The 14839-nt window shown below is 43.5% G+C and overlaps 1 protein-coding gene across 1 annotated transcript in view; it reads right to left on the minus strand.

The window, feature by feature from the left end:
• The window catches only part of LOC311283922 (hemicentin-1-like), an 80467-nt gene that overhangs the window by 40560 nt on the left and 25068 nt on the right, over window positions 1–14839 (minus strand). The window contains exons 2-4 of the mRNA XM_084398696.1: window positions 13030–13413; window positions 12889–12945; window positions 6–392 (exon numbers count right to left, since the gene is read on the minus strand). Coding sequence (XP_084254822.1) covers window positions 6–392; window positions 12889–12945; window positions 13030–13413 — 828 coding nt within the window. The remainder of the gene's footprint in view (window positions 1–5; window positions 393–12888; window positions 12946–13029; window positions 13414–14839) is intronic.

Raw genomic sequence — 14839 nt, forward strand, 5'->3', positions numbered from 1 at the left:
ATTACCTGCACAGTATGCTGAACAGTAGTAACCAGCCGGACTAACCAGCTCATAGACACAATAATTGCCTGGACAGGCTTTGACTTTAATGGGAAAAGACCCGTAAGCGCAGCAGTAACTCCCATCATCACCGCAGACATCTCGAGTGACGATTCCATCTGTTACTGTTGGGTGTCCACCACGCATCCACAGTGCGGTATCAGTGCCACAGCTGGACTCAGCAACACACGTGTCTGGGATATGAGCGCTAGTGTTGTTAATGAAGAGACGATACCAGCCGCTCCAGGAGACATAGTAGTCACAGTTTCTGACTGAAGCATGTGTATTACTGATGGATCTCCATGTATCGTTCAGCTCAGTGTAGTTGTAGCAGGGGTCTGCAGAGAGATTAGCTGTGATGGAAATATATTAAGACATTAATGAGTTTCTGAAAAACATGTTATTATAAAATGTAACCAGAAATGGAGCTTTTGGTACAGCTTCCAACCAGTTTGATTTTATTTCTGTCAGACGACAACAAGAGTTCTTACTGAGAATTAACAGAGGTTTAGATGTTAATGTTTTATAGTTTTATTTGAAGTGACAATTATAAAACATTGTCCAATGCATATGCAAAAAAACAGAATTAGTCATTATAACATGTACAGCATTAAGGCCTGTTCACACCGGGACGAATTTCGCGCGCGATATTCGCCGACGTTTAACGCCGCGTGACTAAACAAAGGGCGCCAATGTGAGTGTGCACACCGACGCGAAAAACGCCACGCGTACAGGGTTCCTGCAGGTTTCAGTTTTTAAGACATTTTAAGACCATAAAGATTGAAATTTAAGACCTACACGACGCATTGCCAAAAAAATATTCAAATCAAAGAATTCATTTTATTTCAATGAATTCAGTAATTGAAAAAGCATTAACTTAATTTACAGATAAAGCAATCACATTAGTAACCTTCCAGACCCAACAACGCGTGTCAGAGAAAAGAACAGAATCAGATATCATTTTTTTATAGAAAATTTTACTTTGCATATTATAGGCCTAATGTAAAAAACACATAATTAGTTGATTTTAGTTGATCATAACTAGAGATGAAATGGCATGAACATTTCATTTAATTATTATAGTGCCAAAAATTACCACTGTTATCACAGAATCCTGTTCAAAAAGTACTAATACTACACAATGAAATCAATTCACCAAGTTTTATGTCGAAAAACAGCAAATAACAAATAAAATTAGCATCAATACACACTAACATAAACATTAAAATAATACGATTAAAAATGATAGCCAGATTTTAAAAGTGTCTTGCAACATGTTATATACAAACATGTACAAGTTCAAATAAAGTTGAAAAAAAAGGTTTTTATAAAAAGACAAACCTCACATATTTCAGACTTTAATTTATCTTTTTTGACTCATTCTTTTTATAAAAAATGATTTACTGACATTTACAATACAGTTTAGCTTATCTTTTATTATTAAGTGTGCTTGCTGAAAGCAGCACACTTACTGTTCTTCTTAAGTTTTCTTATTATTATGAAGTGTGCTTGCTGAAAGCAGCACACTTATAGTTCTTCTTAAGTTTTCTTCTTATTATTATTATTAAGTGTGCTTGCTGAAAGCAGCACACTTATAGTTCTTCTTAAGTTTTCTTCTTCTTCTTCTTATTATTATTAGGGGCCAAGCACCGAAGGTGCGGAGGCACCTATTGTTTTCGTTCCCGTTCTTATTATTATTAGGGGCCAAGCACCGAAGGTGCTTAGGCACCTATTGTATCTGTTCCCGTTCCTATTATTATTATTAGGGGCCAAGCACCGAAGGTGCGGAGGCACCTATTGTTTTCGTTCGCGTTCTTATTATTAGGGGCCAAGCACCGAAGGTGCGGAGGCACCTATTGTTTTCGTTCCCGTTCTTATTATTATTATTAGGGGCCAAGCACCGAAGGTGCGGAGGCACCTATTGTTTTCGTTCGCGTTCTTATTATTAGGGGCCAAGCACCGAAGATGCGGAGGCACCTATTGTTTTCGTTCCCGTTCTTATTATTATTAGGGGCCAAGCACCGAAGGTGCTTAGGCACCTATTGTATCTGTTCCCGTTCCTATTATTATTATTAGGGGCCAAGCACCGAAGGTGCGGAGGCACCTATTGTTTTCGTTCGCGTTCTTATTATTAGGGGCAAAGCACCGAAGGTGCGGAGGCACCTATTGTTTTCGTTCCCGTTCTTATTATTATTATTAGGGGCCAAGCACCGAAGGTGCGGAGGCACCTATTGTTTTCGTTCGCGTTCTTATTATTAGGGGCCAAGCACCGAAGGTGCGGAGGCACCTATTGTTTTCGTTCCCGTTCTTATTATTATTAGGGGCCAAGCACCGAAGGTGCGTAGGCACCTATTGTATCTGTTCCCGTTCTTATTAGGGGCCAAGCACCGAAGGTGCGTAGGCACCTATTGTTTTCGTTCCCGTTCTTCTTCTTCTTCTTATTATTATTATTCCTTCTTCCGACTGGGAGTCTATGGCAGCCCATAGAACCGATCGCGGGAAAGTTGTAATGGTTTGACATTCTGATAGAGGACAGTCCCAACATTAAATACACCAATTTTGGTGTGTCTAAGTCATTCCCTCTAGCGCCACCACCTGTCCAAAGTTGTAGTCATGTTTATGCTAATAACTTTTGAACCACAAGGGCTAGAAACAAAATTCTTTTTTCCTCTGATTCCTGAGCTCATGACGATTCGATTGCTATTTTTTTTTTAAAATCTTTCAATTTCTTTATAATAACCATTTACAATAACACTGTTAGATCTCTTGCTGTTGTAACTGTGTGTTAATAAAACACATTTGTTATGGGAAAAATGCCAAAAGAAAGTAGATCAGGTGATTTTTGGAAACTGTTGATCTATTGGCCTGAATCTCTGTGTCACGGTTGTTGAATGCATTGTTTTCTTCTTGTCTCGTGTCATTGTTGTTTATGTGTGAGTGGGCGTTGTCCCGCTCACGTGTCCGTCAGCGCTCCAGCTGATCATCATCATCATCAATCACTGTTCACAGCTGCGATTCATTTCCGTTCCTATATATACTCACACCATTCTCTGTTCCAGTGTCGGATTGTTTGTTGATGTCCTGTGACCTGCCGTGTCTGTTTCCCCGTGGAGTTGCCGTGTCTGTGTTCGCCTTGCCTTGTCTTCCTGCCGTTGTGTTCGTCATCCTTGGGTTCACCGCACTCCAGCACCGGGATTGGGATTCACCACTATCACCGCACCAGCGCACCACAGACCATCAAGTCCCTGCCTGAGTCTGAATCACCGCCTTCCTGTTCTTTCTGTTGTGTGTACTTTGGAGAATAAATATCACCTTGAGTATCTGCGATTGCTTCCTGTTTATTTCATCATGACAGAACAATCCGACCATTCCATGGAAGCAGCAGGTGGCTCCGCAGCAACGATAGACGACTTTGTTCGTGCAAGTATTCAAAGGATGGACGCTCAGGACCGCCAGCAAGGAGAAGCGGCGCGCGCGATTCAGGCCGAGCCACGCCTCCCGACTCCTGAGCCATACTCTGGTGAGCCTAACTTTTGCCGGCCGTTTTTGACTCGATGCAGCATGCATTTTGCTCTCCAGCCCAGAACCTTTGAGAGAGAGGAATCTAAAGTGGCGTTTGTCCTCACGTTACTGACTGGGAGAGCGGCACTATGGGGGACGGCGGTGTGGGAGAACCAAGAACCATGCTGTTCCTCGTTCCAGGAGCTCTCTCTGGAGATGAGAAGAGTTTTTGACCGCGCGGTTGCGGGGAGAGAGGCTGCCAGGGTCTTGTCTGAACTACGTCAGCGAGAACGATCTGTTTCGGATTATGCCATCGAGTTCAAGACCCTGGCGGCCGAGTGTCGCTGGAACGAGGAAGCGCAGTGGGATAGGTTCCTGCATGGGCTGGCCGACCGCGTCCAGAGGGAGATCTACGCCCTGGACCTGCCCCCCTCACTGAACGGACTCATCGACCTGGCTCTGAGGGTGGACGCCCGATTAGCCCGGGTCGGACCACGCGCTCCACCCAGCCTGCCTCGTGGGGGGGTGGAACATCAATGGTCCAGCGGCATGGACGCGGCCGGTCCCTCCGATCCCGAGCCCATGCAGGTGGGTCGAGCTCGGCTTTCCCGGGAGGAGAGGGAGAGGCGGAGATCCCTTGGCCTTTGCCTGTACTGCGGGGGCGCGGGACATTTCGCTAACAACTGCCCGGTAAAAGGCCAAGCCCGATAGTAAACATGAGGCTACTATCGGGTGGGATCTCCGCCGAAAAGTCCTCATCTACGTCCACCATCCTCCCGGGAAGACTTAGATGGTCTGGTCACGATCATCACTGCACCGCACTGGTGGACTCCGGGGCTGAAGGTAATTTCATGGATCGCACCTTTGCACTGCAGTTTCAAGTCCCACTCAGAACACTTCCCCAGAGAATCACCGTACATGCACTCAATGGACAGTCACTACCTACCATCTCCCAGGCCACCGAGAACATCACGCTCATCACCTCAGGGAATCATGCAGAGACGATATCATTTTTCATCACGGACTCACATCACACACCCATTGTCCTGGGTCACCCCAGGCTCAACCAACACAACCCCCGCATTGACTGGAAACAAAGATCCATATCAGCCTGGAGCGCTGAGTGTCATAAGTCTTGTCTTGTGTCTGCCTGTTCTGTTGTCTCTCTTCCTGTGTTGCAGGAGGAAGCAGTGGATTTATCAAACGTGCCCGTGGAGTACCGTGACCTGAGGGAAGTGTTCAGTAAGTCAAGGGCTGCTTCTCTTCCTCCGCACCGTCCCTACGACTGTGCTATAGATTTACTGTCAGGTAAGTCTCCGCCTAAAGGCAAGATTTATTCACTCTCGGTTCCGGAGAGGGAGGCTATGGAGAAATATATTTCTGATTCTCTAGCATCCGGGTTCATCCAACCTTCCTCATCTCCAGCGGGGGCGGGGTTCTTTTTTGTGGGGAAGAAGGATGGATCGCTGCGACCTTGTATTGATTACCGGGGGCTGAACAACATCACGGTAAAGAATACTTATCCTTTGCCGTTGATGTCTTCAGCCTTCGAGAGGTTGCAGGGAGCATCCATCTTCACAAAACTGGACTTACGTAATGCTTATCATTTGGTCCGTATCAGGAAGGGGGATGAATGGAAGACTGCCTTCAACACCCCTAGGGGGCACTTTGAATACTTGGTCATGCCTTTCGGTTTGTCCAACAGTCCCGCAGTCTTCCAAGCGCTCGTCAATGACGTGCTGCGAGACATGATCGATCAGTTTATTTATGTTTACCTGGGTGACATTCTGATCTTTTCCTCGTCTCTCCAGGAACACGTGCAGCACGTCCGACGGGTACTCCAAAGGTTGCTAGAGAATGGGCTTTTTGTCAAGGCGGAGAAATGCGCTTTTCATGCACAGTCGGTCCCTTTCTTAGGACACATCGTGTCGGCTGAGGGTATGCGTATGGATCCTGACAAAGTTAAGGCTGTGGTAGAGTGGCCAAACCCAGATTCCCGTAAGGCCCTACAGAGGTTTCTGGGGTTCGCCAATTTCTACCGGCGTTTTATTCGCAACTTTAGCCAACTAGCCGCACCTCTGACTGCCTTGACCTCCCCCAGAACTGCGTTCAGGTGGTTGGAAGCAGCCGAGACTGCTTTTTCCAACCTCAAGAGCCGCTTTGTTTCGGCTCCCATCTTAATCGCCCCTGATTCCTCACGTCAGTTTGTGGTGGAGGTCGACGCGTCAGAGGTGGGGGTAGGCGCAGTTCTTTCTCAACGCTCACCTTCAGACAACAAGATGCATCCATGCGCGTTTTTATCTCATCGTTTATCACCTGCTGAACAAAATTACGACATTGGCAACAGGGAGTTGTTGGCGGTCAAGCTAGCCTTGGAAGAATGGCGTCATTGGTTAGAGGGGTCCGGGGTACCCTTTATCGTCTGGACGGATCATAAGAATCTGGAGTACATTAGATCCGCCAAGAGGTTGAACTCCAGGCAGGCTCGGTGGGCACTTTTTTTCGGCCGTTTTGATTTTACCCTCTCGTATCGTCCGGGTTCCAAAAACGTCAAACCCGATTCTTTATCGCGTATTTTTGATAGATCCGAACACGCACCTACTCCCGAGCGTATTTTTCCTGAGACCCTAATTATCTCTACGCTCACTTGGGAGGTCGAAGCGAGAGTCAAGAAGGCTCTAGAAGGGGTAACGCCTCCGATCCGGTGCCCATCGAACCGCTTATTTGTGCCGGAGGAACTACGTCCAGACGTTATTCGGTGGGGTCATTGTTCTAGTCTAGCCTGTCATCCAGGAGTTAGTCGCACCCTTTATTTGGTCAAACAACGATTCTGGTGGCCGCTTATGGCTCGCGATGTTCACGATTTTGTTTTGGCTTGCTCAGTTTGTGCTATTGGCAAGTCGTCCAATCGACCCCCAGATGGGTTACTCCAACCGCTGTCGGTGCCTTCGAGACCTTGGTCCCATATCGCACTAGATTTTGTTACCGCCCTCCCACCCTCCCAGGGTAACACGGTAGTTTTAACCGTGGTGGACCGATTCTCGAAGGCAGCCCACTTTGTTCCCTTGCCCAAATTACCTTCAGCCAAGGAGACAGCGGTTGTAGTCATTAATTACGTCTTTCGGTTACATGGCCTCCCGACAGACGTGGTTTCCGACAGGGGTCCCCAATTTGTGTCCAAATTTTGGCGAGAGTTTTGTAGGTTGCTGGGGGCGACGGTCAGTCTGTCTTCTGGGTTTCACCCCCAGAGCAATGGCCAAACTGAGAGAGCCAACCAAGACCTGGAGAGAACTTTGCGATGTACGGCTGCCAGGAATCCTTCCTCCTGGAGTCAACAACTGCCTATGGTGGAGTACGCCCACAATTCGTTGCCAGTGTCTGCTACGGGCCTATCTCCTTTTGAGTGTAGTATAGGATACCAGCCACCAGTTTTTCCCAGTCTGGAATCCGAAGTCGCGGTCCCCTCTGCTCACGCCTTCGTCCAGAGGTGTCACCACACATGGACAAGAGCCCGTGAGACTCTCCTCCGTGTGCGGGCGCGCACCAAGGCCAAAGCCGATCGCCACCGGTCTAGGCCTCCCGTATACGTCGTCGGTTCCAAAGTGTGGCTTTCTACTAAGAACATTCCGCTCCGCTCCGTATCCAATAAATTGGCTCCTAAATTCATTGGCCCGTTTTCTGTCACCAAAATTGTTAGTCCGGTGGCAGTCCGCCTCAAACTCCCTCCAGTGTACAGGAGAATTCATCCGGTATTCCATGTGTCCAAAATCAAACCCGTTTTTTTTTCCCGTATTAATCCGCCGGCCCCGGTTCCCCCACCGCCGCGTCTCGTAGATGGGGAACCAACCTATTCGGTACGTCGCATCCTGGACTCTAGGCGGAGGGGACGCGGATTCCAGTACCTGGTGGACTGGGAAGGTTACGGTCCGGAGGAGAGAAGTTGGGTTCCGGCTCGTGACATCCTGGATCACTCTCTTATCGATGATTACAATCGACAGGTAAGGGAGTCTGGGAACGCCGTGAGGCGTTCCTAGAGGAGGGGGTACTGTCACGGTTGTTGAATGCATTGTTTTCTTCTTGTCTCGTGTCATTGTTGTTTATGTGTGAGTGGGCGTTGTCCCGCTCACGTGTCCGTCAGCGCTCCAGCTGATCATCATCATCATCAATCACTGTTCACAGCTGCGATTCATTTCCGTTCCTATATATACTCACACCATTCTCTGTTCCAGTGTCGGATTGTTTGTTGATGTCCTGTGACCTGCCGTGTCTGTTTCCCCGTGGAGTTGCCGTGTCTGTGTTCGCCTTGCCTTGTCTTCCTGCCGTTGTGTTCGTCATCCTTGGGTTCACCGCACTCCAGCACCGGGATTGGGATTCACCACTATCACCGCACCAGCGCACCACAGACCATCAAGTCCCTGCCTGAGTCTGAATCGCCGCCTTCCTGTTCTTTCTGTTGTGTGTACTTTGGAGAATAAATATCACCTTGAGTATCTGCGATTGCTTCCTGTTTATTTCATCATGACACTCTGATCTCATCCAGTGTCTAAATTTTGAATATATGGTGATGTGTTGATCATTTGTATTTTTGATTATAGTTGCCCTGTGATTCAACAGCATGAGATCCAGTAGTGTTATGGTAACTATTTATTATACAGACATTTATAGTATATACATTTATATTCTACATCTGGCATGTAAGCCTGATGAAAAATCAATGTTAAGTTTCAGTCTTGATTCAATGTTGATCTGCTATCAGGGATATAGTTCTTTATAATTATAAATACAACAAGTACTGTTTTTGACTAAGAAGTGTGGCATATTCAGAACTACTGTACAGTGTGAATGACAGCCAGACACACCTGAGAATAATCTACAGGTTTCATACAGTTTACCACTACATTTTTTTGTTTGTGCAGGTACCATACTACAACACATACTACATCCAAGATGGCAGCATGTCTCCACACGTCTACATTTCTGTCCTTGTGGTTTAATGTTTCTGTTAGTGTTACTGTCTTTTAATGGTGCTGTCTCAGAGATACTGGACCTGCTTTGATTACTCATAACTAAATGAGTCTATGAAGGATTTAGTTCGTCACACGTCCATCTGGGATTTAACTGAAGTGAAACTTACTTTCTCACCGCATTGGATGATCTGGGACGTACTGTCAGTGCGGAGCCTGCTCAACGGATCCAAATCGCCAAAAAGCTGTTTGAGTCTTATGAGTCTGAACTTCTTATGAGAAAGGGAAGTGCTTTTTCTTGCCTTCGTGACGTGTGCTTGAAATCTTATCCATACCCTGTATGATCCGGCTGGTCCTGATTTTAATCCACTTCTTTCACAGCATTGCTTCATTGGGACTGATTTCCAAATCGCCGAAAAACTGTTTGAGTCTTATGAGTCTGAACTTCTTATGAGAAAGGGAAGTGCTTTTTCTTGCCTTCGTGACGTGTGCTTGAAATTTTATCCATACTCTGTATGATCCGGCTGGTCTTGATTTTAATCCACTTCTTTCACAGCATTGCTTCATTGGGACTGATTTCCTGTTTACATGTGACGTGACGCAACGTCATCTGTCACAGGAGGAGGTCGAAAAGCTGGACTGGATTACTAGAAATCGGCTAGGAATGGAATGTCTAATGGCGCTGCACTTTTTTGTGCTGTGCTTACTTTCCTTGAGCGGAACGTGTGGAAGCCTGCACAGGATTAACTACTCCAGTGCAGGTCTTTTAAATACTGTCACATTACGCTGGGATACGAGCGCATCTGTTTGTGCGTCGGACTCGGACATTAAATGCCACTGTATAGTCTTATCTTCTGAGACTGTTAACTTGGCCCGTTTAATCAGTATTATGACCTTACAAGATAATTTCACTGTTTCTGAAAGCTGCCTTCGTAGCTTTGTACTAAATATAAGATCTAAGAATGAATCCACAAATCAATCACGCAAACTGAGGTGTTTAATTGTTCTGTTGCTATTGATATCAGGAAATGTGCAACCCAACCCAGGCCCTGACTCTGTTATAAGTTTTAATACCCCTGCTGATTTTAAATCTAGAGCTGGTCTTGGTTTTATTCATTTGAATGTTCGTAGTCTGATTGCAAAGATGGATATGATTCGCATTTGGGCATGTTCAACTGATGCTGATGTAATTGTTTTATCAGAAACCTGGCTAAGCAAGTCTGTCCTGAATGAAGATATCTGTATTGATGGATATAATGTATATAGGACCGACCGTCCCAGAAGGGGTGGGGGTGTTGCAGTATATATCAAACGTAAGTTTCGTGTAAATGTGCTTCTCTCTAAATCAGTGAGTAAGCAATTTGAATTTTTAGCTCTTGATCTTGAGGTCTCTAGGACTCTCCATATTACGGTAGTTAGTTGCTATAGGACTCCCTCAGCTGTAAAGGATGCTCTGCCTTCTTTAATGCAGCTTTTATCAGGACTGAATCCGAAAGAAATAGTAGTTATTGGAGATCTAAACTGGAATTGGTTACATCCAGTATCTGATGATTTTAAAGCTTACTGTAACTCACTAAATCTCTTTCAGCTCGTTGATAGTACAACTAGACCTAATCTGAAATGTCCGGATAAATCATCTTTAATTGATCTTATCCTAACCAATGTTCCTTACAAATATTCAGTAGCTTCTGTTTTCGCAAATGACGTTAGTGACCACTGCGTTGTTGCCACAGTCAGAAATACAAAAATTCCCAAAACCAAGCCAAGCATCATTGTTAAGCGTGACATGAAACATTTTACAGAGCAAGGGTTCTTTCATGACTTGTTTTATTTTGATTGGGATAAAATGTATCTTATTTCTGATGTCGAAAATGCCTGGAAATTTTTTTACGATGGTTTCAAGGAAATTGTTGATAAGCATGCTCCCCTCAGAAAGTATAGAGTAAAAGGCCGTAACAATGCATGGTTTACTGTAGATTTAGCCAACTCACTTCACGAACGTAATAAGGCCTGGGCAAAAGCCAGGAAAACAAACCTGGATTCTGATTGGCTACTCTTTAGGAGACTACGCAATTTGTGCACAGTGGCTATAAGAAAGGCCAAAGCAGACTATTTTTTAATGGAAACTTCAAATAATTTAAATAACCCGTTAAAATTTTGGAAAACAATTAAATTCTTGGCTGGAAACAAAATTTCCATTGAGTTGCCACCATGTGTTCTTAAGGACGCCCGTAAATTATCTGATAAGGCTGAAATGCTTGGTTGTTTTAATGAGCACTTTATTGCCTCGGGTTCCTTATTTGATTCAGTCAACTCTACATATCAGAATCGTCCTACAAGCCATACATATGGTCAAAGTAGACTCATTAATTCTTTTCATTTTAATCCTTTTTTAGTTTCAGAAGTGCATAAAGCCCTCACACTTTTAGACATTAGAAAATCAGCTGGTCCTGATAAATTGGAGCCTTTTTTTCTACGGTTAGCATCCGATTTTATTGCTACACCTTTGACCTATCTTTTTAATCTATCTTTAGACACAAATGAAATTCCACTTATATGGAAATCTGCATTTGTTCTTCCTTTGCTAAAAGGGGGTGACCCGTCAGATTTAAATAATTATAGACCCATCTCGAAACTGTCCGTCCTGGCCAAGGTTATGGAAACTATGGTAAATGAACAACTGAAAGAGTTTTTATCTACTAACAATATTTTGTCAAAATATCAATCAGGTTTTCGTAAAAAACACAGCACAACTACAGCAGCTTTAAAAGTAGTAAATGATTTTATTGATGCTTTAGACACAAAACAACACTGTGCAGCTCTTTTTATTGATCTATCAAAGGCTTTTGACACTGTGGATCACAAAATTTTAAAACACAGACTTCTTAGTGTAGGGCTGTCAGATCACTCAGTTGGCTGGTTTGAAAACTATCTATCAGGTAGAACTCAGTGCGTACAGGCAGATGGTCTCACTTCCAGCCCTCTTAGTGTATCTAAGGGTGTGCCCCAGGGGTCAGTGCTGGGACCACTCTTATTTATACTATACATCAATATTCTCGATCAAAATGTTTCCAATGCAAATCTCCATTTTTATGCCGATGATACTGTGATTTACTGCTCTGCATCAACTCCAAACCAAGCTCTTTGCCAATTACAACTCACTTTTGATATTGTTCAACGTACCCTATCCGATTTAAAACTTGTTTTGAATGATAAGAAAACAAAACTAATGTTGTTTTCCAATGCAAAATCAAAGTCAAAGAACCTTGTACCTATTACTACTTCACGGGGTTCCAAGATTGAGTTTGTATCGCAGTACAAATATCTCGGTATATTAATTGATGACTCACTTTCTTTTAAACCTCACATTCAGCAGTTGGTGAAAAAACTGAAGCTGAGACTGGGATTTTATTTCAGAAATAGGTCATGTTTTTCCTTTGAGGCAAGAAAGAGGCTTGTTGCTGCTACTTTCATGTCAGTGCTTGACTATGGTGATGTTATATACATGCATGCATCTCTTACAAGCTTAAAATTGCTGGACACGGTTTATCATGGAGTGCTTAGGTTTGTCACAAATTTTAGAACACTAACACAACACTGTTCTTTGTATGACCGGGTTGGTTGGTCTTCTCTGTCCACTCGTAGACTTAACCATTGGTACGTTTTTATCTATAAAGCAATTCTTGGTTTGCTTCCACCATACCTTCAATCTTACATTATAAAGAAAAACATAGGAAGATATTCTCTTCGTTCCGAGGACTTAATGCTTTTATCTGTCCCTCGTGTACGGACCGAACTAGGAAAAGGGGCGTTTAAGTATGCAGCCCCCTGTGCTTGGAATGAGCTACAAAATGTAGTAAAACTTCAGGAGCTGGTCTCACTTTTTAAGTTTAAAGCAATTTTAAATGAGTTGGAGGCTACCCAAACTACCTGTAAATGTTATGATTGATCATCCGGACGATCCCAGCGAGCATTGCTGTTGTTTTATTGCTTCAGTTAAATATTTGCAACTTTTCTACCTTCATGACCTTGTAATTCACTATTTTTTTACCAGGATTATTTGTAATATGTTATTTGTTAAATGTTGATGTACTTGTTTTATGTCTGCAACTTTGTTAATTGTGCTGCTGCCTGTCTTGGCCAGGACACTCTTGGAAAAGAGATTTTTAATCTCAATGAGTTTTCTTTCTGGTTAAATAAAGGTAATATATATATATATATATATATATATATATACACATTTCTACCAAAACATTTCCATGACTTTTGAGGCAAATATTCATATTAAAATCCATGTTAAAATTTACCATAGCATATCTGTAGCCTACATAGATTAGAAAACATTCATAAAAGAAGCCAATAGAGACACAGTGTGTAACATTACCAGGTGAGATGGTCACTGGTGTGACAGTTGTAGGGCTGGTGTTAATGCTGTCAGTGTCTGTAAGTTTGGATGAATAGTGATTAATGAACAGAGACACAAATATCATGAGTGTGTAGAAAGAGCTCATGTGAATATAATTACCTGCACAGTATGCAAGATTGCAGGAAGGTGGACTAACCAGCTCATAGACATAATAATCGCCTGGACAGGCTTTGACTTTAATGGGAGAAGACCCGAAATAGCAGCAGGAACTGTAAGCGTTACCGCAGACATCTCGAGTGACGACTCCATCTGTTACTGTTGGGTGTCCACCACGCATCCACAGTGGTGCATAAGTGCCACAGCTGTACTGAGCAACACACGTGTCTGGGATATGAGCGCTCAAGCCGTTAATGAAGAGACGATACCAGCCGCTCCAGGAGACAGACGTGTCACACTTTCTGACTGAAGCATGTGTATTACTGATGGATCTCCATGTATCGTCCAGCACAGTGTAGGTGTAGCAGGGGTCTGCAGAGAGATTAGCTGTGATGGAAATATATTAAGACATTAATGAGTTTCTGAAAAACATGTTATTATAAAATGTAACCAGAAATGGAGCTTTTGGTACAGCTTCCAACCAGTTTGATTTTATTTCTGTCAGACGACAACAAGAGTTCTTACTGATAATTAACAGAGGTTTAGATGTTAATGTTTTATAGTTTTATTTGAAGTGACAATTATAAAACATTGTCCAATGCATATGCAAAAAAACAGAATTAGTCATTATAACATGTACAGTATTAAGGCCTGTTCACACCGGGACGAATTTCGCGCACAATATTCGCCGAAGTTTAACGCCTCGTGACTAAACAAAGGGCGCAAATGTGAGTGTGCACACCGACGTGAAAAACGGCACGCGTAAAAGCGTAATTTTTTTAAAAATGCCTCGGGTTCGTTTTTTTGGTTTGACGCACTGCGTCAAAAACTATCCGACCAATGAGATTGGCGCTTTTGCTCACATGTCTGGAGCTTCTGAAGTTAAGCCGCTAGTCCACTAGTGTCCGATAAATTTTTGTTCCGACGCGACGCCTGTGACATTTTCGCTGCTTGGGGAATATGAAATCATAGCAACGCCCATACAAAAATTCTCGCCGCCGAGTTTCCATTGGCTGCTCCCCCGCGTTTTGACGCTCTCATTTGCATAAAGTATCCACCGAGATACTTTTTTGCAGCGCCGCTGTTGACCAAATCGACGCGACGCGACCCATCATGCTTTGCGGGGGCGTTTTTGCTGCTTGACGTAGTTCCATAGGAAATGAATGGGCTTTGGCGTCGCGTCAGAAATCGAGACGCTGATGGACAAGCGTCTTTACAGTAAAACACAACTTTGGGGCGCTCAAACACAAAACGGTCTTGCCGAGCACACATACGTAACGGCAAAGAAGATATACGCCAAGTAGGGGAGCGCGGGGCACAACCTAACGCGGGGCTAGTTGTAACACGCTTGTTTTAAATACTTCCACACAGGCTTGGATGACAAAACTTTGTGTATTTACTAGTTGCCATATCAACACTATAGAGAAAAAATTTTTTTTTTTTTGGAAGATATCCATAGGCATTTATTAAACCATAGCAAAAGTAAATTTCTTACTTAAGTTAATTTTCCATCTCTATTTTTTGTGTTTATTTAAAATAAGACAAATCTGATATTATTTTAATCTCCAAGATGTTATTTAACAGTTGAGATAGTTCTTTAATACTTCGCTAACTAACAGAAGACACTAGCAGGGTTTAAATCCCAGTTGTGCAGGCGGGGGCATGTTGTGTAACTGCGTTACAATGTGCCCCTATTAGAAATATGCTATTATATTCTATACTTTTATTAATTATATTGAGAAAACGTGAGAAAAAGGTGAATAAAGACTGAGAGTCAATGTTCAGAAATTACTAATTATTTATTTGTTTTTAA

The sequence above is a fragment of the Rutilus rutilus genome (assembly GCF_951802725.1).
Source record: "Rutilus rutilus genome assembly, chromosome: 2".
NCBI lineage: Eukaryota > Metazoa > Chordata > Actinopteri > Cypriniformes > Leuciscidae > Rutilus > Rutilus rutilus.